Consider the following 25,000-nt stretch of genomic DNA (forward strand, 5'->3'; position numbering starts at 1 on the left):
AGTAGCATTTATTAGCCTACGTTACCTTATTTATTAGACACTCTTGTCTTAAGCAACTTATTAAGGGAGGATAAGAGAGCAGCAGTGGGTCATCTTCATCCCTCTGAGCATATGGAGAGGAGAGAGCGCCCCCTGCAGGTGGTTTAGTCCTTGTAGAGGCCAAATTGTAAGCCGAGCATCCGAATGTGTGAGCAGAAATGGAGACTCATCAGAGCAGCAACGTTTCTCCAATCTTCTATTGTCCAGTTTTGGTGAGTCTGTGTGAATTGTAGCCTCAGTTTCCTGTTCTTAGCTGACAGGAGCGGCACCCGGTGTGCTCTTCTGCTGCTGTAGCCCATCCGCCTCAAGGTTGGACGTGTTGTGTGTTCAGAGATGCTCTTCTGCAGAGCTCGGTTGTATGGAGTGCTTATTTGAGTTACTGTTGCCTTTCTATCAGCTGGAACCAGTCTGGCCATTCTCCTCTGACCTCATCAACAAGGCATTTGCGCCCACAGTACTGCCGCTCACTGGATATTTCCTCTTTGTTGGAGCAAACCCTAGAGATGGTTGTGCGTGAAAATCCCAGTAGATCAGCAGTTTCTGAAATACTCAGAGCAGCCCGTCTGGCAGCAACAACCATGCCACGTTCAGAGTCACTTAAATCCCCTTTCTTCCCCATTCTGATGCTCGCTTTGACCTGCAGCAGATCCTCTTCACCATGTCTACATGCCTAAATGCAGTGAGCTGCTGCCCTGTGATTGGCTGATTAGACATTAGTGTTAACGAGCAGTTGGACAGGTGTACCTAATAAAGTGGCCGGTGAGTGTATATAGGCACATGTACCTATTAAAGTGGCCGGTGAGTGTATATAGACACATGTACCTAATAAAGTGGCCGGTGAGTGTATATAGACACATGTACCTAATAAAGTGGCCGGCGAGTGTATATAGACACATGTACCTAATAAAGTGGCCGGTGAGTGTATATAGACACATGTACCTAATAAAGTGGCCGGCGAGTGTATATAGACACATGTACCTAATAAAGTGGCCGGTGAGTGTATATAGACACATGTACCTAATAAAGTGGCCGGCGAGTGTATATAGACACATGTACCTAATAAAGTGGCCGGTGAGTGTATATAGGCACATGTACCTAATAAAGTGGCCGGTGAGTGTATATAGACACATGTACCTAATAAAGTGGCCGGTGAGTGTATATAGGCACATGTACCTAATAAAGTGGCCGGTGAGTGTATATAGGCACATGTACCTAATAAAGTGGCCGGTGAGTGTATATAGACACATGTACCTAATAAAGTGGCCGGTGAGTGTATATAGACACATGTACCTAATAAAGTGGCCGGTGAGTGTATATAGGCACATAATGGCTTTTTCACAGCTTTAGCCCCTGGTTAGGCTTTCTATACAGTAAAATAGATTGCTGGAGGCTGTATCTGTGGGTTAGGGTTAGGTGATGATCTGGTGGATTATGAAAATGAGCCTGTAATGAAACACTCACGCTGCTGTGGGTCTCCAGTATAGAGCAGCAGATCCTCCTGTTGTGCTGTGCATGTTCAGGTCTCCAGTGTACAGTGATGTTGTGTGCAGTAAAGAAAGCTCCAGACAGCAGCTCAGGAGGAGTTTAATGAGTACAGATACAGCTGGATCCCCACACAATAACTTAGTCTGAAAGTGCCTCAACACGTGTTCACCAGCGGGGTTATTCTCACATGTACAGTGTCAGCATATGAGAGCATGTCATCGTATCTACAGCACAGTGTGCGCGTCACTAATGGACTTGTACAGTCAGAAGATATTTTGAAGAATGTTCTGTCACCACTGACCTCCACAGTATGCTTATCCCCTGTGCATGTCAGTGGTGACAGCTCTCAGCTCTCTCTATAGTACAGTAAAGTGTCTGCGTCTGCATGAAGCGAGCGCCGGCTCCTCAGGCCTGCAGGCTCATCCTCTCGGGACGCTCCAGGTTTGAACGAAACGTCTCCAGGAATCTGGAGGCCAGCTCGTCGTCCACCAGGCGCGCGTCGCTGGACAGCGTGACCGTGAGTGTGTGCTGCGTCTGCAGTGTGTCCTCCGCCGACAGCGACAGCTCCGTCCTGCTGCCGCCCACCGCTAATATACAGGCCTGCGGAGGGTTGATGACGGCGCTGAACTCACTGATGCCGAACATGCCCAGATTCGACACGCTGCAACACACACACACACACACACACACACACACACACACAGAATCAGCAGAACTGAATGTGCAGTGTTTGTCCACTAGGGGGAGCTGTAATCTGTGTAACTGCATCAAATCTACATGTATTGTTCACTCAGTGCGCCACCTAGAGGAGAAACACTGAACTGGTGAAAATTAACCTTGAAGATTATTAAAATAACTGATATTATGGTGACACTTAATAAATACAGCATAATATTAGATGATAAGCTAGGTTATACATTTAATGTTTGCAATGTGTTTAATCCCTGCTCTGCTGCAGACTCACACACACACAATGCAGCACACATGATCTAGGGCAGGCATGTCCAGACTCGGTCCTGGAGGGCCGGTTTCCTGCAAAGCTTGGTTCCATCCCCAATCAGACACACCTGGGCTAGCTAATCAAGCTCTTACTAGGCAGTCTAGAAACATCCATGCAGGTGTGTGGAGGCAAGTTGGAGCTTAAATCTGCAGGACACCGGCCCTCCAGCACAGAGTTTGGACACCCCTGATCTAGGTAAACCATATGTGGATAATGACGGAGCATTTAATGGCGTTTAACTCTTCATCACCACCTACTGAATTTCACTAATGAGGCGATCGAGAGCGCCGGTGCTGCAGTTGCCATTCAGTGAACAGTTCAGGGTTTCAGTCAGGACTTCATTATTTTATCAGAACAATCATTTGATCATCTGGCCAGTTCAGGAACTTTAATCATGTAAATATAAATAATGAGTTAAACACTACTGACTTTAATCATGTGTCCACATCCAGACCGTCTAATTGTGGGATCAAGTGTAATAAACTGATTCAGGATCGTAATGTTGTCATAGTTAAAATCATATGCAGTAACACATAAAAAACAAACAGTAATGTGTAACAATAACCTGAATTACCAGAGTTAATCATGTAAAATTAAGATCGATTCAAAAACTACTTTATTTTTACTAAACTGTAGCAACTATATATATATATATATATATATATATATATATGAGCAATATCACACGAGTAGCAGTACGATATGGCTGTATATCGCCACTGGTGGGAGGCGTGCGTGCTTAGTGCCCACACCAGTGCCGATATACAGCCATATCGCACTGCTACTCATGTGATATTGCGTTTATACAACAGTTTGACGACATAATTGTGTATATAAAAACTAAATCAAACATGAAGAGTCTTAAAACCCCTTTTGTATGAGGAACTACTTTCTTCCGCCTTGGATTCAAATCATAAGCTGACAGTGAAACAGCTGAGCAAGCATCTTTTACACTGTAGATCTGTAGTGTCTGCTTTCTGCTGGCTGTATGTGGGCGGAGTAATACACAAACCGTAAAGAGGCTGTTGGAGTTCTGATATTGCAGAATATCGCACAGCTTTCAGCCAATCAGATTTGAGAACCAGACAGAACTGTTGTATATATATATATATTTTTTTTTATTATTATTTTTATTATTAACAGTTAATTTGTCTGTATTACTATATGTTGTAATTATAATTGCCAGCACTTTATGGTTTAAAAACAATATTTTACTCACTATAAATTACTCCAGTGTTTAATGTGGGAAATCATTAACAAAAAAGTTATTAGAAATAAATGCTATTCAATCACTGGAGTACAAGATTAATATAGTGTTCTACATTCATTAAAAGATTTGCATGACATATAAAGATCTATTATATATATATTAACTGGCTCTTTTCCCTTCATTATAATGAATCCTTTATATAAATGAAACCTGTTCAATGTAGATGGTGTATATATCTCTGAAAACAGCAGTCAGCAAATCAATATCTGCTATACTGACTCTGACATATAATAATGACGACTGATGGAAAACTCTTCACACTGTTATATTGAATGGCGATCAGAAACATTGATCCCCATTGCCATATTTGAGAAATAGTAAACACTATTGTTTATTGTGTACGATATTTATTAACAATATACATATATAAATATATTGATGATGATGTCTGAGACTGCATTAATAACATTGACATCAGCTCGTAACCACATATGGTTTGCCTAGATTGTGTGTGCCTGAAACGTGTGTGGCTCTGCCTGAGTGTTTGCTGCACTGGCAGAGTTTGACCAGCAGGTGGAGCCAGCAGCTGCTCTGAACACTTTGGAACGGTAAATCATTGATGAAGTGATCAGTTTCATTGATCAAAGCTGTTATTAAAGGAAACAAAAATCATCCTGTCATCATCTACACTCTGTTCACTTCTCCACAGCTGTTTGAGTTGCTTTTGTTGATGTTGAAGACAGAAGAAGATATTTTGAAGAATGCTGGAGACCTGTAACCATCGACTTCTACAGTAAGTGTTTTTCTCACTACAGACGTCAGTAGATTCAGCTTCCCTATAATATCTGCTTCAGTGTTCAACAGAGGAGACACACTGCTGACGGTGCAGAAGCTCCTGAGTAAGTGAATACTGATATGTGGTGAACGACACCTGTGCAGACGCTCACCTGAAGGATCCTCCCTGATACTCCTCTGGCAGGAGTTTACCATCCCGAGCCTTCTGCGCCAGAGCCTACACACACACACACACACACACAGGAGGTCAGCACACAGCAATACGACTGTCTGAGGTATTGGGCGTGGCTAACACACTTAACCACACCCCTCCAGCTGTCAGTTTTGTCATCGCTATGACAACAAAATGGTGAGGAGGAGGAGTCTGTTAGGCTGTAATAACTCCCCAAACCCTTCTGCCATCCCTCTGAATGACATGCCCACTTTACTACAGCCAATCAGCTAGCAGTAGAACAAACAAGCCACGCCCACTGTTTACTGATTAAATATCGTGTTTCTATGGGAACTGCAGCACAATACGGGTAAACCGCAGCTCCCGGCTCATGCAGACTATAGGATTGTGACGTAAAGCAGATGCTGGACCTCCTCACTCCTCTGTGTGTGTTATTGAGAGTGAGGAGCACATGTGTTCGGGCCTGTTCTTCACCTTAGCGGTGCTGGAGATCTCCTGCAGGCCTTTATCCGCCGCGTCTCTGATGATGGGCGTGATCAGGCCTCGATCCGTCGCCACCGCCATCGAGATGTGGATGAAGCCCAGCGGCTGCGGCCCGTCAGCAGACCACGACACGTTCACTGCTGGCAGCTCCTGCACACACACACACACACACACACACACACTGTTTATTAGAGATGACCCATGCACATCAAGTCCCGCCTCCAAAACAAGCTCCTCCCTCAAACTCAGGCAGTAATCAGCCAGCACACGGCTCTGATCATCTCCTCAACAGACTATAACCACACAGCTCACCCTGCCTGAGGAGCTCTAGTGTGGAGCACACATGCAGTATAGATCAGAGTAGTACACTATGTAGGAAACAGCTGCAGTGTGCACTTACTCTGAGGGACACAGCGGCGGCCTTGATGATGAAGTCATTGACGGACACCTTGATGTTCTCTGAGGGAAACAAACGACATCAGGAACTCAGCGGGGGTGTAGACATGCTGTAGAGGTGGTGTAGTGGTGGTGCAGTGGTTGTTTTGTGGTGGTTGTGCTGCCTCTACAGCCTCTAGATGCTGCTGATGTCGCAGTGTATGCAGGTGTGTGTGTGTGTGTGTATGTGTGTGTGTGTGTGTGTGTGTGCGTGAGCGCTCACCCTCCGCCAGCCGCTTGCGCACCCTCATGACGCCGCTGATGTCGCAGTGTATGCAGGCGTATGTGTGTGGGATGGTGGTCTTGGACTGTGTGAGTCTCTGAGCGATGATCCTCCTCACACTGGATGCTGGGATCTCCGTGAAGGTGCCCTGCGCACGCACACACACACACACACACACACACACACACACACACACACACACACACAGTGTTGAGAAGGGTCGCTCAGCAGGTCAGCATCTCAGCAGTGTGAGGCTCACCGGTGCGGCGGAGCGTGCTGGAGCAGAGGCGGGTGGGTGTGGGGGGCGGGCGGCAGGTGGAGCGGCAGGTGGAGCTGATGGAGCAGGAGCAGCCGCTGCTGGAGGAGCTGCAGACGCTTTACTCAGCAGCTTCAGAGCGTCTCTGCAGACACCAGCAGAGGAACAGAGTCAGATAACAGCTTATTCTCTGCAGAACACACACACACACACACTTATACACATACACACACACACACACTCTTCTGTGCTTAGACACGGTTTATTTCTCCCGTAGAACTGGTCACACACACCAGACGCCTCACAGCCAGTCCTTACATTGAGTTTCACATGTTGTTAAGTGTGTGAGAGTGTGTGTGTGTGTGTGTGTGTGTGTGTGTGTGTGTGTGATTCTTCAGTGGGTCTGATGTATTAATGGGTGCCAGTTTCTTAGTTTCTATGGACCCGGAGGAGGGAAGGCACATCGCCATGGTAACGGCTGTCACTAATGGGATCTGCTGTGTGTGTGTGTGTGTGTGTGTGTGTGTGTGTGTGTGTGAGAGAGACATATTTATTCTGAGAAAACCCACTGAACTCTGAAGCAGCTCTGTCACCATGTGTGTGTGTGTGTGTGTGTGTGTGTGTGTGTGTGTGTGTGTGTGTGTGTGTTACTCACTCTTTAGTGATGATCCCTCGGGGGCCGCTAGCTGTAGCCTGATGAGGGTCCAGACCGTGAGTGTCCAGGATGTGTCTGGCAGCAGGACTCAAGCGCAGTCTGACCAACACAAACACACCGGTCAGCTACACTAATGCACACACACACACACACACACACACACAGACACACACACACACTCATCAAACACACTCGCACAGACATCAGACACAAAGGAGTAGGAACTGACTGTCTGAGTGCTGGAGCTGCTGGAGGGGCGGAGCCTGCAGTGGGTGGAGCAGCAGTGGGCGGGGCAGCAGTGGGCGGAGTCACAGACTCCAGTGCTGGAATCTCCACCTGCTTCCAGTCTTCACCTTCACTGACCATCAGAGCGATGAGGGTCCCGAGACGCACACCACGACTGCCCTCCTGCACCTGAACACACACACACACACACTGTCATGAGTGCAGCAGTGGTGTTCTTCACTATAATGACTGTCAGTGCCACATTAATATGCAATATTGAGGCAACTCAACACCTCAGCGTGTCAGAATATGAGTCCTTTCCATGTTAAAACAGGTTTATTTTGGTAATCTTCAACCTGAAGTGTTGTTTCCATAGCAACTGCATTAATATCATTAACCACGCCCTCTTGCTGTTAGTTGGCTATGAGTGACGGATGTGCAAAAGTAGGCCCCGCCCCCTACTCAATAGTCCATCTCAGTTGGAGGAGCAGCAGAGCACTGAAGCCTCAGAACACTCGGCTCCTGAGGATGTGAGCGTCATTGGAGTGTGATGTTGTGTTTAATGCAGACACACACACACACACACACACACACTGATGTCTCTGGAACATGTCTGTGCCGTCAGCAGCATGTTATTCCCTCAGTATACACACAGAGCGAGCGCTCGTCAGCTGATGGTGTTCCTGCAGCTCCAGGGTCTCACCAGTATTCGGGCCAGAACTCCGTCTTCATTGGACTCCATGACGACCACAGCTTTATCCGTCTCGATCTCACAGAGGGCATCGCCAGCCGCCACATCCTCACCTGACCAATCACAGGACAGAGCACACATCACCTGACCAATCACACACAGAGCACACATCACCTGACCAATCACACACAGAGCACACATCACCTGACCAATCACACACAGAGCACACATCACCTGACCAATCACACACAGAACACACATCACCTGACCAATCACACATCAGCATACAGATTTGACTGCTGTCAGACCCACACACACTCTCTCTCTGGCTGTAAGTCTGTCAAACACACACACACCTTCCTTCTTAAGCCACTTGACGATGTTTCCCTCCTCCATGGTGGGCGAGAGAGCCGGCATCTGCACCTTCAGCGGACACACACCTGCTGTAGACACCACACACACACACACACACACACACACACACACACACACACCAAGATAAACACCTTCATATGTGCAAACATCTGCAGGACTGCGCGTGTGTGTTTGTATGTGTGTGATAAAGTGTGTTATGTCAGTGTTATGACAGTGTCATGAGTGTGTTGTGAGCGGTGTGTGTCCCCGGGCTCACCGCGGGCTCTGCAGCTCTGGTACAGCGGTCTCGCGGCGCTCCTGCTCCAGCCTGCGGGCCTCGGGCTCTCCCTCGGCGGCCTGAAGGAGCTCTGCAGCCCGGCGGGAGTCTGTGTCAGCGCCCGCAGAGCCGTGAAGAGAGTCCTCCGGCCGAGTCTCATGGAGGCCGCCATCTCTGTGTCCTTCCTCTGCGCGGCGCTGCTTCACTTCCGCTGCACGCCGGATATCAATCTGCGGGAGCAGAGAAATGACGCACAGCAGGCGAAAATATGATGTTGTTCACCAGTGGAGCAAATCTGTTATATAGGTTGCAGCATCGCTTTGTTTTTCCACTGGGTGTAGTTTATTAAATAGTGCGAATATAAACTGAAAAAGCAGAACATATTTATAAGTCTAGACTCTGCATCCTGCAGGGGGCGGCAGAGCGGCGACTGGGTGAAGAAGAAGAAGAACACGCGCGTGACGTGAGTTGATGAACCCGGAAAAGGGAGAGGAGAAGCTGAAGCGGAGACTCATAAACAAACACGCCGAGCAGAAAAGCAGCGAATAACCCGAGAGAAACCGCAGCAGACAGCGACATGGACGGTAGGAGAGCCTGCTCACGGCGGAGACAGTCAACCTGTGTAGCCTGAGCTCCGTCAGAGCGGCTGTTGAGCCGTAATGGAGGATGAGCGGGAGTGTTATTGTTATTATAGTGGAGCTGATGGTGATGTGTGCAGTCATTACTCCTCAGCACTCCTGCTGTGTTGGTGTGAGCAGTGTCAGGGCTGTAGTGTACACATGAGTATCTGTTATGATCGAGTGAGTTATTGATTATTGATGATGATTGTTGTGTTTCTCTCTCACAGACACACTGTTCCAGCTCAAGGTGAGCATCTCTCTCTCTCTCTCTCTCTCTCTCTCTCTCTCTCTCTCTCTCTCTCTCTCTATATATATATATATATATGAATGAATATGTTTTGGTCTCTCTCTCTCTCCTCATGATAATCTCCTCCTCTTCTCCTCCTCCAGTTCACCTCGAAGCAGCTGGAGAGACTCGCCAAGAAGGCCGAGAAAGACTCTAAATCTGAGCAGGCCAAAGTCAAGAAGGTACAGCAGCTACATCAGCCTGGGTGTGGCCATCTGATGACGTCATCGCCGGTGTGTGGCGGTGACGTCACTGGCCAGAGTTTCAGAAAACTTTTTCTTTAAGTAGGATGGTGTTGTTGCCGTGGCGACCAGCACTACAGGGATAACCTGTTCCAGAGCAGGCTTTATTCTGGGTTAAACCGGTTTACAGGTACAGCACAGTGCACAGTAGCACAATCGCCTCTCAGAAGGAAGGTCTCTGGTTTGAGCCTCGGCTGGGTCAGGTAGTGTTTCTGTGTGGAGTTTGCATGTTCTCCCCGTGTTGGCGTGGGTTTCCTCCGGGTGCTCCGGTTTCCCCCACAGTCCAAACACATGCGCTATAGGGGAACTGATCAACTACACTGTCCGTAGTGAATGAGTGTGAATGTTTCCCAGTGTTGGGTTTCAGCTGGAAGGGCATCCTCTGCGTAAAACATAGGCTGGAATAGTTGGCGGTCCATTCCGCTGTGGCGACCCCTGATGAGAAAGGGACTAAGCTGAAGGAGAATAAATGAATGATTGAAATACATTGATTTAGTGTTTTAAAATGAAGTCACCACTCTTAAGTAGGCGGGGTTATTATTATTAAGTAGGCGGGGTTGTTATTAAGTAGGCGGGGTTATTATTATTAAGTAGGCGGGTTATTATTATTAAGTAGGCGGGGTTGTTATTAAGTCTGGGTTGTTATTAAGTAGGCGGGGTTGTTATTAAGTAGGCAGGGTTGTTATTAAGTAGGCGGGGTTGTTATTAAGTAGGCAGGGTTGTTATTAAGTAGGCGGGGTTGTTATTAAGTAGGCGGGGTTGTTATTAAGTCTGGGTTGTTATTAAGTAGGCGGGGTTGTTATTAAGTAGGCAGGGTTGTTATTAAGTAGGCGGGGTTGTTATTAAGTCTGGGTTGTTATTAAGTAGGCGGGGTTGTTATTAGGTCTGGGTTGTTATTAAGTAGGCGGGGTTGTTATTAAGTAGGCAGGGTTGTTATTAAGTAGGCGGGGTTGTTATTAAGTAGGCGGGGTTGTTATTAAGTCTGGGTTGTTATTAAGTAGGCGGGGTTGTTATTAAGTAGGCAGGGTTGTTATTAAGTAGGCGGGGTTGTTATTAAGTCTGGGTTGTTATTAAGTAGGCGGGGTTGTTATTAAGTCTGGGTTGTTATTAAGTAGGCGGGGTTGTTATTAAGTAGGCAGGGTTGTTATTAAGTAGGCGGGGTTGTTATTAAGTCTGGGTTGTTATTAAGTAGGCGGGGTTGTTATTAAGTAGGCAGGGTTGTTATTAAGTAGGCGGGGTTGTTATTAAGTCTGGGTTGTTATTAAGTAGGCGGGGTTGTTATTAAGTAGGCGGGGTTTTTATTAAGTAGGCAGGGCTGTTATTAAGTAGGCGGGGTTGTTATTAAGTAGGCGGGGTTGTTAAGTCTGGGTTGTTATTAAGTCTGGGTTGTTATTAAGTAGGCGGGGTTGTTATTAAGTAGGCAGGGTTGTTATTAAGTAGGCGGGGTTGTTATTAAGTAGGCGGGGTTGTTATTAGGTCTGGGTTGTTATTAAGTAGGCGGGGTTGTTATTAAGTAGGCAGGGTTGTTATTAAGTAGGCGGGGTTGTTATTAAGTAGGCGGGGTTGTTATTAAGTAGGCGGGGTTGTTATTAAGTAGGCAGGGTTGTTATTAAGTAGGCGGGGTTGTTATTAAGTCTGGGTTGTTATTAAGTAGGCGGGGTTGTTATTAAGTAGGCGGGGTTGTTAAGTCTGGGTTGTTATTAAGTCTGGGTTGTTATTAAGTAGGCGGGGTTGTTATTAAGTAGGCAGGGTTGTTATTAAGTAGGCGGGGTTGTTATTAAGTAGGCGGGGTTGTTATTAGGTCTGGGTTGTTATTAAGTAGGCGGGGTTGTTATTAAGTAGGCAGGGTTGTTATTAAGTAGGCGGGGTTGTTATTAAGTAGGCGGGGTTGTTATTAAGTCTGGGTTGTTAAGTAGGCGGGGTTGTTATTAAGTAGGCAGGGTTGTTATTAAGTAGGCGGGGTTGTTATTAAGTCTGGGTTGTTATTAAGTAGGCGGGGTTGTTATTAAGTCTGGGTTGTTATTAAGTAGGCGGGGTTGTTATTAAGTAGGCAGGGTTGTTATTAAGTAGGCGGGGTTGTTATTAAGTCTGGGTTGTTATTAAGTAGGCGGGGTTGTTATTAAGTAGGCAGGGTTGTTATTAAGTAGGCGGGGTTGTTATTAAGTCTGGGTTGTTATTAAGTAGGCGGGGTTTTTATTAAGTAGGCAGGGCTGTTATTAAGTAGGCGGGGTTGTTATTAAGTAGGCGGGGTTGTTAAGTCTGGGTTGTTATTAAGTCTGGGTTGTTATTAAGTAGGCGGGGTTGTTATTAAGTAGGCAGGGTTGTTATTAAGTAGGCGGGGTTGTTATTAAGTCTGGGTTGTTATTAAGTAGGCGGGGTTGTTATTAAGTCTGGGTTGTTATTAAGTAGGCGGGGTTGTTATTAAGTAGGCAGGGTTGTTATTAAGTAGGCGGGGTTGTTATTAAGTCTGGGTTGTTATTAAGTAGGCGGGGTTGTTATTAAGTAGGCAGGGTTGTTATTAAGTAGGCGGGGTTGTTATTAAGTCTGGGTTGTTATTAAGTAGGCGGGGTTGTTATTAAGTCTGGGTTGTTATTAAGTAGGCGGGGTTGTTATTAAGTAGGCAGGGTTGTTATTAAGTAGGCGGGGTTGTTATTAAGTTGGCAGGGTTGTTATTAAGTAGGCGGGGTTGTTATTAAGTAGGCGGGGTTATTAAGTTGGCAGGGTTGTTATTAAGTAGGCAGGGTTGTTATTAAGTAGGCGGGGTTGTTATTATTGTGTAGGCGGGGTTATTATTGTGTAGGCGGGGTTGTTGTTAAGTAGGCGGGGTTGTTATTAAGTTGGCGGGGTTGTTATTATTGTGTAGGCGGGGTTGTTGTTAAGTAGGCGGGGTTGTTATTATTGTGTAGGCGGGGTTGTTGTTAAGTAGGCGGGGTTGTTATTATTGTGTAGGCGGGGTTGTTGTTAAGTAGGCGGGGTTGTTATTATTGTGTAGGCGGGGTTGTTGTTAAGTAGGCGGGGTTGTTATTATTGTGTAGGCGGGGTTGTTGTTAAGTTGGCGGGGTTATTAAGTTGGCAGGGTTGTTATTAAGTAGGCAGGGTTGTTATTAAGTAGGCGGGGTTATTAAGTTGGCAGGGTTGTTATTAAGTAGGCAGGGTTGTTATTAAGTAGGCGGGGTTGTTATTATTGTGTAGGCGGGGTTATTATTGTGTAGGCGGGGTTGTTGTTAAGTAGGCGGGGTTGTTATTAAGTTGGCGGGGTTGTTATTATTGTGTAGGCGGGGTTGTTGTTAAGTAGGCGGGGTTGTTATTATTGTGTAGGCGGGGTTGTTGTTAAGTAGGCGGGGTTGTTATTATTGTGTAGGCGGGGTTGTTGTTAAGTAGGCGGGGTTGTTATTATTGTGTAGGCGGGGTTGTTGTTAAGTAGGCGGGGTTGTTATTATTGTGTAGGCGGGGTTGTTGTTAAGTTGGCGGGGTTGTTATCTGTAGTTTAATCACGGTGCACTGTCAGATGTGACCCATCCGTGTTCATCAGTCAGACACTGATGGAAAACACCCATAACAGGGCTCTTTAATAGTCAATGTTGGTGCAGTAGATGTCACTGATGATGATGATGTTGATGATGATGTCACGGTTGTTTCTCTGGTGTGATCACTCACACACACACACACACACAGGCTCTGCAGCAGAAGAATGTGGAGTGTGCGCGTGTGTATGCAGAGAACGCCATCCGCAAGAAGAACGAGGGACTGAACTGGCTGCGGATGGCGTCTCGAGTGGACGCGGTGGCCTCTAAAGTGCAGACGGCGCTCACGATGAAGGGCGTGGCCAAGAACATGACGCAGGTCACCAAAGCGCTGGACAAGGCCCTGAGCTCCATGGACCTGCAGAAGGTGTCGGCCGTCATGGACAAGTTCGAGACGCAGGTGCAGAATCTGGACGTACACACCTCGGTGAGCAGCCCCACACGCCCTCTCTCTCTCTGTGTGTGTGTGCGTGTGTGTTTATCTGACGAGTGTGTGTGTGTGTGTTTAGGTGATGGAGGACTCGATGAGCTCCGCCACCACCCTCAGCACGCCGCAGCAGCAGGTGGATGACCTGATCCTGCAGATCGCGGAGGAGAGCGGCCTGGAGGTGGAGGACCAGCTGAGTCAGCTGCCGGCCGGAGCCTCCGCCCTGGGGGAGACATCTGCACGCGCACAGGAGAAGGAGGACCAGCTGAGCCGACGGTACACACACCTGACCATACACACACACCTGACCAAACACACACACCTGACCAAACACACACACACACACACTCCTCCAGTGTTCTCAAACAGTGCCATGTGCGTACAGTCTGTGTGTCCACCTGTGTGTGCTGCAGGCTGTGTTCCAGTCCACTTCTACACACACTGGTGAACTTCCCTTATGTCTGCTTAAAGCATCTACAAACTCCCAAAACTGACCTGAGATCAGGCGTAAACTGAGAGCTGTGCAGTGATCCTCCACCAGAGGGCGCTCAGTGACGCCGCGTCACTCCTGTATATTCATTCACTCACTTTCCTTCATGGTCGGCACAGTGGAATGAACCGCCAGCATATGTTTTACACAGCGGCTGCCCTTTCAGCTGCAACCCAGTACTGGGAAACATCCACACACACTCATACACTACAGCCAGTTTAGTTCATCAGTATAGCGCATGTGTTTGGACTGTGGGGGAAACCGGAGCACCCGGAGGAAACCCACACCAACACGGGGAGAACATGCAAACTCCACACAGAAACACCAACTGACCCAGCCGAGACTCAAACCAGTGTGCTGCCCCATATTAGCCAGATCGCCCTCTAGTGGAGAAACACTCATGACGTGACTTAATGACGTGACCAAGTTGGATTCTGGAGTCTGGTGATCTCTGCAGGCCACACACACACACACACTCTGAACACACTGGAGACCGTCACACACTCATAAACACTGCAGCACTCACAACAACACACACACTCTGACACTAATGTGTGTGTGAGAGTGTGTGTAGTGTATGGGTGTGTCTGAGAGAAAGAATGTGTGTGTGTGTGTGTGTGTGTCTGTGTTCTGAGAGTAATAACGTGTGTGTGTGTGTGTGTGTGTGTGTGTGTGTGTGTGTGTGTGTGTGTGTGTGTGTGTGTTTTACAGGTTGGCTGCTTTACGCAACTGATGATCTTCAGATTCACTCAGTCTGTGCTGTTTGGACTTTATTAGAGGAGGATTTTTATAACAACTCCACACACACACACACACACACACTCCTGCGCTCCTCTTGTCTTCATGTTTGTTGTTTTTCTGGTTTTGCATATTTAATCTAAGCTGAGCTGCGGCGTTCCCCTCGCGCCCCTCACGCCTTACTGCTCCACACATCCAGTGCCTCCGCCACAGAGAGAGTGTGTGTGTGTGTGTGTGCGCGCGCATGTGTATGTGTGTGCGCGCATATTTTTGTGAGTATGTATGCGTGTGTGTGTGTGTACGCGCATATGTCTGTGTGTGTGTGCGTGTGTGCATGTGTGTGTGTGTGTGTGTTTGCACACATATTTTTGCGAGTATGTATGTGTGTGTGCGTGCGTGTATGTGTGTTTGCACACATATTTTTGCGAGTATGTATGTGTGTGCGTGTGTGTGTTGTGTTCAGCTCTGCTTCAGCTCTCCTGGTGTTTTCTTGTGCGCGTCCGTCATGTAGAGAGATGATCTCCGTCAGCGCTCAGTGATCCGCTGCTTCTGTTCTGTAAAGTAACTTTAGTTTAGAGGTGTATTTAGTTTATATGAGATTCTTGAGGAGCAGATTCAACACACACACACACACACACACACTGTGCTCGTTACAGTACAGAAGCGCAGCAGATACACTCGTCTGCGATGCTGAACGCCGCTGTGGAGATGCCTGAAGACAGAGAATGCTGAGATGATGTGGAGGACTCCTGCTGTGAACGTGGAGGCTGCTCTCCAGAACACACACACACACACTCATACTTTAAAATTGTGTGTGTGTGTGACTGAATGAAGTGCAGAATACACTTCTATGATCTGTTCTGTCTGTCTGATGTGTGTTTCTGTCATCAATCAATAAAACTGATCAGAGTTTTGGAGATGTGCTGTGCTGCAGTCTGTACTCTTCATCATTGTCATGTTGATGTGCTCTGATCATCATCATCATCATCATCAGTGAGATCAGCTCTGCTAAAGCTGCTTCTTTTTCAGTGTTCACCGGTATAATCGTTGATTTTAGATGTTATTTCTGTTCATTATTGGTCTGATCAGTGTCTCCTCCACCGGATGAGCGCTGTGTGTTCTGCTGATGGAGGTGATGTTAGACAGATGGCGCCATTTCGGCTGAGCAGCGGTTTATAAAATGCTGAAGTAATGAAATAAGATGATAACCGAGTCCAGCAGACAGAGCTCATCCAGTCTGACATCGTGTAGAGACGCAGCTGTCCGTCTCTGATTGCTGTTTCGAGCATTATTTTGACATGTAAACAGAAAGATGAAAGGCGCTGATGTGACCTGCCGGCTTCCGTAGGCTCGGCTTCCGTGTTTTCCGAAGAGTTCCACTGAGAGGAGAGGCGCTCACTGAGCTCCGCTATCAGGAGATGCTGACGGGGTTACTCCAGCAGGCGGCGCTAGTCAGCCCATGATGATTATTCATTTGTTCACTCTCTTTTAAACATCAGAGGATAGCGAGGCTGCTCTGTAGACATGTGTACAGTGAAATTATAATGATTTAAATGAAGTCATGTCAAAGATTAGTGGCTGAAACACGCATATAAACCCGCGTCTGGAGTCTCTGTGAAGTGATCTGTGCGCGCTCATCGATCTGTCAGCACAAACCGCTGTGATTGGTCCATCCGCGCCGCGCTGAGTGAAGACACTGCTGCCACGTGACCACACTTGCTGCTTCCGCTTGTCTTCAACAACAATCTAAGCAGTACACGTCATGTAAAGACCGACACTCACACACTCTGTCAGATGGCGGATTATAAACACGCGGAAATATGAGAATTACTCCATAAACCGGCGGCGAATGACCAATCAGCGCACGAAGCCCCGCCTACCTCGGATCCAGATTCCGCTCCGTTTCTCGTGTTTCTACTGGGAGTCGCCCGCAGTTCAGCCCGAGCCGCTCAGACCGGATTCACGAGCAAACATGACGAGCAGAGCTGAGGATTAACAGCAGTCTCTGACCTACAGCTGCGTTTCTGAGCAGCACCGCGGAGTCCAGAGCCATGAGATGATGGAGATCCTGACCTGAAGTGAGTCTGAGTGTGAATGAGCGGATCCGGATTGATCTGATGAGTGCAGGAGTGGAGCGGAGCGGCTGCTGGAGTCATGAAGACAGCACTGGTGTTCCTCTGTCTGCTGTTCCTCACCTGCGCTGGAGACCCGGATCACACTGAGCCCAGAACACTGCAGTACCTGCGCATCGGCGACGGCTCCGCTCGAGAGTTCCAGTTCCCCCAGAACACACGCGGCGTCATCGTGATCTCCAGCCAGTACCGCAGCTCCGGGGGCCGCAAGGGCCGAGACAGCCTGAAGCAGACTCTGCGGGTCCGGTCTCTAGATCCAGACGTCATCTCCATCCTGAACGTGAGCGACAGCGGGCCGCAGAGCAGCTACACCATCAGCATCCGCTCAGGGCTCCCGGGGACGGCACCGCTGCTTCTCCAGCTGCTGGAGCTGAGCCGGGACGCGGAGCCGCTGCTGATCGAGGAGCGCAGCGACTACTCCATCAGGGTGGAGGCCGCACCAGAACACATGGAGGCCGGTGGGCTGCAGCACTTCTCGGAGAACCCGGTGCTGTTTGCCCTGCTGCCGCTGATCTTCGTCAACAAGTGTGCGTTCGGCTGTAAGGTGGAGGTGGAGGTGCTGCTGGCGCTGCTGCGGAGGCCGGTGCCGCTGCTGCTGGGTGTCGCTGCGCAGTTCCTGCTGATGCCCCTCTACGCCTTTGCCCTGTCCCAGCTGGCGGCGCTGCCTACTGCGCTGGCGCTCGGCCTGGTCATCACCTGCTCGGCTCCGGGTGGTGGTGGTGGCTACCTGTACAGCCTGCTGCTGGGCGGAGATGTGACCCTCGCCATCTGCATGACCCTGGTGTCCACGGTGGTGGCGACCGCTGCCATGCCGCTGTCCTCCGCCTTGTACGGCCGGCTGCTGGGTGTCCACGCCGCGCTCCACGTGCCCTTCGTTAAGATCCTGGGCACGCTGCTGTTCATCGCCATCCCGATCTCGCTGGGGCTGCTGGTGAAGCTGCGAGTGCCCGCGGTGGCCAGCGTCCTGCTCGCCCTCATCCGCCCCTTCAGCTTCGTGCTGATCGTCGGCGGCATCTTCATGGCCTATCAGATGGGCTCCTCCATCCTGGCTCACGTGCGCACCCCGATGGTGGTGGTGGGTGTGACGGTGCCGGTGTTCGGGCTGCTGGCGGGGCTGGCGCTGGCACGGCTGGCGGGGCTGGCGTCTCCTCAGAGGAGGACGGTGGGCATCGAGGTGGGCGTGCAGAACAGTCTCCTGGCGCTGGCCGTCATGCAGCTGTCCTTCCAGCGGGCGGAGGCCGACTACGCCTCTCAGGCGCCCTTCATCGTGGCGCTCAGCAGCACCTCCGAGATGCTCCTGCTGGTGCTGGCACACATCGCCCGCAGCCGCCTGTGCCCGCCGGCGCCCGCCACCCGCACCCTCAGCTGAGCGCCCGCCGGACACACTGACCAACACACTGCCATCGCCCAGGCCAACACCAAACGCCTTCGGACACTTGCACACGCTCGCAGAGATATACGCTCAACGACAGACCCATGTGCTGCACTATGGGACATTCTGATTGGCTGACGATGATCGGAGGCCAGAGGAGGAGAGCGGTGATGATGGAGGATCATGCAGGATACTGTGAGCATCCCTCCTCTGAGGAGTGTGAGCAGTGACATGAGGAATGGTCTCGTGATGTTCTCTACAGCACACACTCCTGTGATTACTGCCAGCGCTCTTCTGCTCCTGTACGGCCTTATTTCTTACACACTTTATTCTGTCCAACTGCTGAGAACGTCTCCAGAACATCTCCAGATCATCTCCTGATCATCTCCAGAACATCTCCAGACACTGACCGGATCTGTCCTGAGCGCATATATTTTTGCAGTGTTGATCTTCTTTTGTAAATCAGAGTTTAATAAGCCAATCTTGTGTGTGTGTGTGTGTGTGTGTGTGTGTGTGTGTGAGTGTGTGTGAGTGTGTGTGAGTGTGTGTGTGTGTGTGTGTGTGTGAGTGTGTGTGTGTGTGTGTGTGTGTGTGTGTGTGTGTGTGTGTGTGTGTGTGTGTGTGTGCGTGCTACAGCCACAGTGTTGATCAGAGCTGATATTTTTCTAAGTGATTGTTCTTTTGTAATGGGTTTGTTTGTATCTTGTTTACAGATGTGTGTGTGTGTGTGTGTGTGTGTGTGTGTGTGTGTGTGTGTGGCTGATGTTGTGTACTCTCGATTGTTTAATGATGACGACTTGTGATTAAATGCTTTTGACATGACTAAAGCAGTGTGTGTGTGTGTGTGTGTGTTTGTGAACTTGTTTTTATGTCATGTCAGGACACAAATCCGTATAATGACACAGGTATGACACAAAGGTGAATTATGAGGACATTGCTGACGTCCTCATTCCTCCAGAAGGTAGCGGTGGGGTGGGGTTAGGGCAGTATAAAACAATGGAACCCAATGTAATGTACCCACAATTCACAAAAACAAACGTGTGTGTGTTTGTGTGTGTGTGTGTGTTTGTGTGTGTGTCTGTGTGTGTGTGTTTGTGTGTGTGTGTGTGTGTGTGTGTGTGTGTGTGTGTGTGTGTGTGTGTGTGTGTGTGCGTGTGTGTGTGTGTGTGTGTGTGTGTATGTGTATGTATGTGTGTTTGTGTGTGTGTGTGTGTGTTTGTGTGTGTGTCTGTGTGTGTGTGTTTGTGTGTGTGTGTGTGTGTGTGTGTGTGTGTGTGTGTGTGTGTAACTGTGCTGATCTCCAGCTCCATCACCTCTGTGCTGAGTTCTCCAGGCCGGATCATTGAGTGCAGAACTCCTTATCTTTAGTGTTTATAGGCACAAGCATGTCTTAAAGGGACAGTACACTCACAATCTCAAACATCTGAATAACCACAGTCAAGTGTTTCCAAACTTTAAGAGTTTCTTTCTTCTGTTGAACACAAAACAAGACGTGATGAAGAATGTCAGGAAAGGCAGCCACAGCTCACACACGTACACACATACAGCAGGGGTGTCTGACTACAGGACTCGATCAGTGCGATCAGGAGTGTTCAGTCAGAGCTGGAACTAAACTGCAGAGCTGCGGCCCTCCAGGAGCTGAGCTTGACTCCTGTGGTGTAGATCATCTCAAACTGGACTCCTGGTGGGCCGCAGCTCTGCACAGTTTAGTTCAGCTCTAATCAAACACAGCTGATCCACACACTCGAGGTGTTCAGGACTACTACAGGCTGTAAGCAGGTGTGAGTTGGAGCTGGTCGGAGCTAAACTGTGCAGAGCTGCGGCCCTCCAGGAATTGAGACCGCTGGTCTAGAGGAACCAAACATACTGTGGCAGTAAATGTCTGCCGGTGTCCATTTTGTGTTGATCAGAAGAAAGAAGCTCAACAGGTTTGTGTCTAGCAGAGGACGGTGTGTGATTTGGCTGTGGTGTGTGATTTGCATATCTGTTATTAAAGATGACTCAGATCTCCTGTGTGTCGTCAGTCAGCACCACAGCACCACAGCCAGCGCTTGTTCTGGTTTATCCGGATCAGAGGCATGCCGATACTGCCGTGTGTTCAGCTGAGATCTGCTCTCCTCACAGATTAATCATTTGCATGGACTGACTGCACCATCTCTACACTAACACTCTTAAAGAGACAGTACACCCCAACACATAAAGCAAATTCACCATCACTGACCCGCAGAGACACCTCACAGCACACACACTCTGCTGAACACTGGGTGAACGTATGAACATCTTCATTTAGGACAGCAGCACACGCTCATCCTGTATTAGTGTCTTTATTCTGCGCTCAGGATGCTCGTATGTCTTTACAGCTCAAATGGAGAATGCTGGGGGTTATATTCCGCTCTGGGTGTGTGTGTCTCCAGCATTCCTCAACATATCTTACTCTGTGTTCTAGAAGAGTCTGTGAATAAGCAATGAGGAAATGTTGAATATCTGGAGTGAGCGGTGTGTGTGTGTGTGTGTGTGTGTGTGTGTTGATCTTTGCTCCAGTGTTCTCCTGCTGCTGCTGTTGTTTTCCTCAGTGACGGATGGTCTGTGTTATTGATTAGTGTTCAGGGTTCCTCCGTCATCGCACTGATGGAGTAATCACGTGTGTCCATCCTCTCTCAAACACACTTCAGCTCTTATATCCACATCTTCAGCATTACAGCGTCATGCTCCTCTCACTGCGTCCTGTAATATGAGTTATGAAGCGTAATGATTAACAGGAACACGAGCTTCACACACACACACACACACACACACACACAGAACACTCATGCATCATATTAGAGGAAACCAGTGTGAACACAACAGGTCACTGAATATAATGCGTTCACCAGGCAATACAGCACATTCCTGATCAATCTGATGGGTTTAAAGGAACAGCACACGCACGAACACAACAAAGGAGCTAAAGTAAAATGAGTTTCTTCTGTTGAACACAAAACAAGCCTCAATCATTCTCCTTCAGCTCAGTCTCTTATTTATCAGGGGTCACCGCAGCCGAATGAACCGCCAACTACTCCAGCATATATTTGACACGGCGGATGAACTTCCAGCTGCAACCCAGTACTGGGAAACACCCATACACACTCATTCACACACACACACACACACACACACACATACACTACAGCCAGTGTAGTTGATCAGTTCCCCTATTGTGCATGTGTTTGGACTGAAACCGGAGCACCCGGGGGAACACCCACACCAACACGGGGAGAACATGCAAACTCCACACAGAAACACCAACTGACCCAGTCGAGACTCAAACCAGCGACCTTCTTACTGCGAGATGATCGTGCTGCCCACTGCGCCACCACATAATATGCTGACTGTAGCATTTATATATTTTCAGATGTAGATTTGTTGAAGTTTCTTCTTGATTTAAAGCATTTAAAAATGATTTCAACACTTTCTATAAATCCATAAAACAGGTAAAAACTGAAGGTGCCTCAAAGCTCTTACAAGCATAAAAGCTTTATTCAGCTTGTATGAACTGACCCCTGAGTTTTGTGCTATTTAAGGTTTATTTATGTTATTATTATTAATATTTTGTACTCTTTTGTTTATTTTGTGCTGCTTAGATAAATGTTATATATGTTTAACAATGGAAGTTGAAAATGCCTGTTTGTTATTTCAAAATCAAACAAAAAATATGTAATAATAAATAAATAAATAAATAAAAATCAAAACTTTCTCTTCAGTGACGCGGGACGCTGGATCTTCCCTGCGGGTGACGCTCTTTCTGTGGCGCCTGTGATTGGCTGATGACAGAGGCGTCTATAACGATTGGCTGCGTGCCGTTCAGTTCAAGCCAATGAAAACGCTCGCTCTGTAGCCCGTCGCTGATGATTGGATGCTGCCTGTTTTTCACAGCCAGTGAAAACCCTGAGCCTGAGCGCGCGGGTCTGCGATAGATGAGGAAGACATGAGAGTGAAGTGTGTTGGCGGAGTAAATCTATAATTCTGCATATTTATATTAATCCTGTGACTATCGCGGTATGTTGAGCTCCACAGCAGACTCGGAACAGCTCACACACACCTCTGTCACGGCTCTGCTCGGTAAGACACACACTTATGTCGACTGAATAACCGTAAAGTAACGCGTCCTCTCATTGATCTCTGTTTTCGATGTGTGTGTGTGTGCGTGTGTGTGTGTGTGTGTGTGTGTGTGTGTGTGTGTGTGTGTTCAGCGCGCAGATCTCTGAAGAGACCCAGAGATGATGATGATGATGATGATGAAGAGCAGCTGCAGCAGTCCTGTGTGAATCTGCTGATGAGGAACCAGAACACATCACTGCTGCTGCAGGAGATCACGGTGAGGAGGCTGACCTCAGATCAGTACATTAGTATAGTACACACTAATATAACAGTGAGTCTGACCTGAGATCAGCACTGTAATATATCAGTATGAGTGATGAAACAGTGAGTCTGACCTGAGATCAGTACATTAGTACAGTACACACTAATATAACAGTGAGTCTGACCTGAGATCAGCACAGCTCCAATGGATTGATACAGTCACAGTACAGTAATATCTGACCTGAGATCAGTACTGTAATATATCAGTATGAGTAATGTAACAGTGACCGTTAGTGATGTAACAGTGAGTCTGACCTGAGATCAGTTTATTTACTCAGCTGTGATGTGTGATTGACAGGTTCAGAGGAGGATCAGTGGTGCAGGTTTGGAGCTCCACACACACATGCAGACGGCGGCGCTGGGTGAGCAACACACACACACACACACACACACACACTGCAGACATCACACTGTTCTTATGGGCTCTGTTCACTGTGTGTGTGTGTGTGTGTGTGTGTGTGTGTGTGTGTGTAGAGGACGAGCTGCGCAGACTCTCTCAGCTGACGGACGTCCCTCTCTCTCTGCTGTGTGTGAGGGTTGTGACTGAAGCTCTGCAGGATCGGATCTCACACACTGATCACGTGCTGCTGAGCGCTGAACAGAGGGTATGCCACCGTCACTGTAGTCTGATCACACTCTGCCTGATGCCTGAACTCATGCGAGTGTGTGTGTGTGTGTGTGTGTGTGTGTGTGTTGCTCAGGCTGAGGTGTGTGTGTTGCTGAAGTCTGCTCAAGCGCTGATGTCTGCGGGATTATTCAGCGCTGAACTCCTGTGGCAGGAGTACTGGAGGACTCAGGTCAGTGTGCGTGTGTGTACATATGTGGATATGTGTGTGTGCGCATACGTGTGTGTATGCAAGTGTTTTTGTATGTGTGTGAGAGTGTGTTGTGTATGTGTGTGTTTGTGTCAGAAAGCTCATTGTGTTGTTTTGCAGCCAGTTCTGGAGGTTGTGTATCATCTACACACTCACAGTATCCTCACACTGGACCTGCTGCTGGACAGGTAAAAATCACACACACACACACACACACACACACACACACACACACACACACACACACACACACACACACACACACACACACACACACACACAAAACCAAAACATTGAGTGTATCTGTTAAGGGGTGATGTTCATCATGTTTGTGTGTGTGTTTGTGTGTGTTTGTTTGTGTGTGTGTGTGTGTGTGTGTGTGTGTGTGTGTGTGTGTGTGTGTGTGTGTGTGTTCAGAGACGCCGCTGTGAGCTCCTGGATCTCGGATCAGCTGAAGGCTCTGTGTGTCTCTATGAAGAACACAGAAGAAGAAGAAGAACAGCTGCAGAAACACATGCTGGACAGTAAGACTGAGAGTGTGTGTGTGTGTGTGTATTGGTATTTGTGTGTGTAAAATGTATGTGTTTGTGGGTTTCAGCTGTGGTGTGTATGTATATATAAACTGATGTGTGTGTGTGTGTGTGTGTGTGTGTTTCAGCCGTGGTGTGTGTCCTGGTCAGGAGGGCTTTTGAAGACTGCACTCATAAACTCTCTCAGAAGTGTGTCTTCATTCTGGACTCCATGCTGACCTGTAAGTGTGTGTGTGTCTCTTGAGATGCAGTGTGAATGAGCTCATTCAACCAGCTGTGTGTGTGTGTGTGTGTGTGTGTGTGTGTGTGTGTGTGTGTGTGTGTGTGTGTGTTTAGGGCTGCTGGACTCACTGAATGATAAAGAGACAGAAACATCAGCCGCTTCAGTCTGGTAAATAAACCTGTTTATTAGAGGTCAGTGATTGTGTTTAAGTGTGTCTGTACACTCACTGGCCACTTTATTAGGTACACCTGTCCAACTGCTCGTTAACACTAATATCTAATCAGCCAATCACAGGGCAGCAGCTCACTGCATTTCTGCATGTAGACATGACCAAGAGGATCTGCTGCAGTTAAAGTGAGCATCAGAATGGGGGAGAAAGGAGATTTAAGAGACTTTGATCGTGGCATGGTTGTTGCTGCCAGACGGGCTGCTCTGAGTATTTCAGAAACTGCTGATCTACTGGGATTTTCATGCACAACCATCTCTAGGGTTTACAGAGAATGCTCCGACAAAGAGGAAATATCCAGTGAGCGGCAGTTCTGTGGGCGCAAATGCCTTGTTGATGAGGTCAGAGGTCAGAGGAGAATGGCCAGACTGGTTCCAGCTGATAGAAAGGTGACAGTAACTCAAATAAGCAACCGAGCTCTGCAGAAGAGCATCTCTGAACACACAACACGGCCAACCTTGAGGCGGATGGGCTACAGCAGCAGAAGAGCACACCGGGTGCCGCTCCTGTCAGCTAAGAACAGGAAACTGAGGCTACAATTCACACAGACTCACCAAAACTGGACAATAGAAGATTGGAGAAACGTTGCTGCTCTGATGAGTCTCCACTTCTGCTGACACATTCGGATGCTCGGCTCACAATTTGGCCTCAACAACATGAAAGCATGGATCATCCTG

At 48.2% G+C, this 25,000-nt stretch overlaps 4 protein-coding genes across 10 annotated transcripts in view; 3 read left to right on the plus strand and 1 right to left on the minus strand.

The window, feature by feature from the left end:
• chmp1a (charged multivesicular body protein 1A) overlaps positions 1-15,544 on the plus strand; it is a 32,031-nt gene extending 16,487 nt beyond the window's left edge. The window contains 9 exon segments of one of the 4 annotated variants that reach the window (NM_001444181.1): positions 4,239-4,342; positions 4,444-4,527; positions 6,761-6,873; positions 8,713-8,884; positions 9,148-9,167; positions 9,311-9,388; positions 13,124-13,399; positions 13,482-13,675; positions 14,601-15,544. In NM_001444181.1, the coding sequence (NP_001431110.1) occupies positions 8,878-8,884; positions 9,148-9,167; positions 9,311-9,388; positions 13,124-13,399; positions 13,482-13,675; positions 14,601-14,622 (597 nt within the window). In that variant the 5' untranslated portion in view covers positions 4,239-4,342; positions 4,444-4,527; positions 6,761-6,873; positions 8,713-8,877 and the 3' untranslated portion in view covers positions 14,623-15,544. 4 annotated transcript variants of the gene reach the window in all.
• Positions 1,608-8,489, minus strand: pdhx (pyruvate dehydrogenase complex component X). 4 transcript variants are annotated; one of them, XM_087310513.1, is made up of 11 exons: positions 8,301-8,489; positions 8,026-8,112; positions 7,682-7,782; positions 6,983-7,167; positions 6,754-6,852; positions 6,102-6,243; positions 5,843-5,990; positions 5,585-5,643; positions 5,176-5,334; positions 4,682-4,746; positions 1,608-2,185 (listed from the first exon to the last, which is right to left on the minus strand). In XM_087310513.1, exons 1-11 carry the CDS (start codon positions 8,470-8,472, stop codon positions 1,930-1,932), a joined length of 1,473 nt encoding a protein of 490 aa, XP_087166639.1. In that variant the 5' UTR covers positions 8,473-8,489; the 3' UTR covers positions 1,608-1,929.
• A 1,034-nt stretch (positions 15,545-16,578) lies between the features above and the next one.
• On the plus strand, positions 16,579-18,958 carry slc10a3 (solute carrier family 10 member 3). The gene is given in 2 exon segments (NM_214740.3): positions 16,579-18,615; positions 18,708-18,958. A coding segment is annotated over 1 exon segment (1,347 nt). The 5' UTR covers positions 16,579-16,781; the 3' UTR covers positions 18,129-18,615; positions 18,708-18,958.
• A 3,119-nt stretch (positions 18,959-22,077) lies between these two features.
• The window catches only part of fanca (FA complementation group A), a 16,311-nt gene continuing 13,388 nt past the window's right edge, over positions 22,078-25,000 (plus strand). The window contains 9 exon segments of the mRNA NM_001040635.2: positions 22,078-22,229; positions 22,361-22,485; positions 22,828-22,891; positions 23,004-23,134; positions 23,231-23,326; positions 23,465-23,532; positions 23,762-23,868; positions 24,003-24,095; positions 24,211-24,265. Of these exon segments, the coding sequence (NP_001035725.2) occupies positions 22,169-22,229; positions 22,361-22,485; positions 22,828-22,891; positions 23,004-23,134; positions 23,231-23,326; positions 23,465-23,532; positions 23,762-23,868; positions 24,003-24,095; positions 24,211-24,265 (800 nt within the window). The 5' untranslated portion in view covers positions 22,078-22,168.

The sequence above is a fragment of the Danio rerio genome, chromosome 25, assembly GCF_052040795.2.
Source record: "Danio rerio strain M-AB ecotype USA chromosome 25, GRCz13ab, whole genome shotgun sequence".
In the NCBI taxonomy this organism is placed as follows: Eukaryota; Metazoa; Chordata; class Actinopteri; order Cypriniformes; family Danionidae; genus Danio; species Danio rerio.

What these genes read in the sequence shown, in the direction of transcription:
- pdhx (XM_087310513.1), bottom strand. Translation starts at nt 8,472, where the DNA reads ATGGCGGCCTCCATGAGACTCGGCCGGAGGACTCTCTTCACGGCTCTG. An exon ending in CCAGAGCTGCAGAGCCCGCG is followed by an intron (nt 8,113 to 8,300) that starts GTGAGCCCGGGG and finishes TGGTGTCTACAG; the next exon opens with CAGGTGTGTGTCCGCTGAAG. An exon ending in TATCAGGGAGGATCCTTCAG is followed by an intron (nt 2,186 to 4,681) that starts GTGAGCGTCTGC and finishes TGTGTGTTGCAG; the next exon opens with CGTGTCGAATCTGGGCATGT.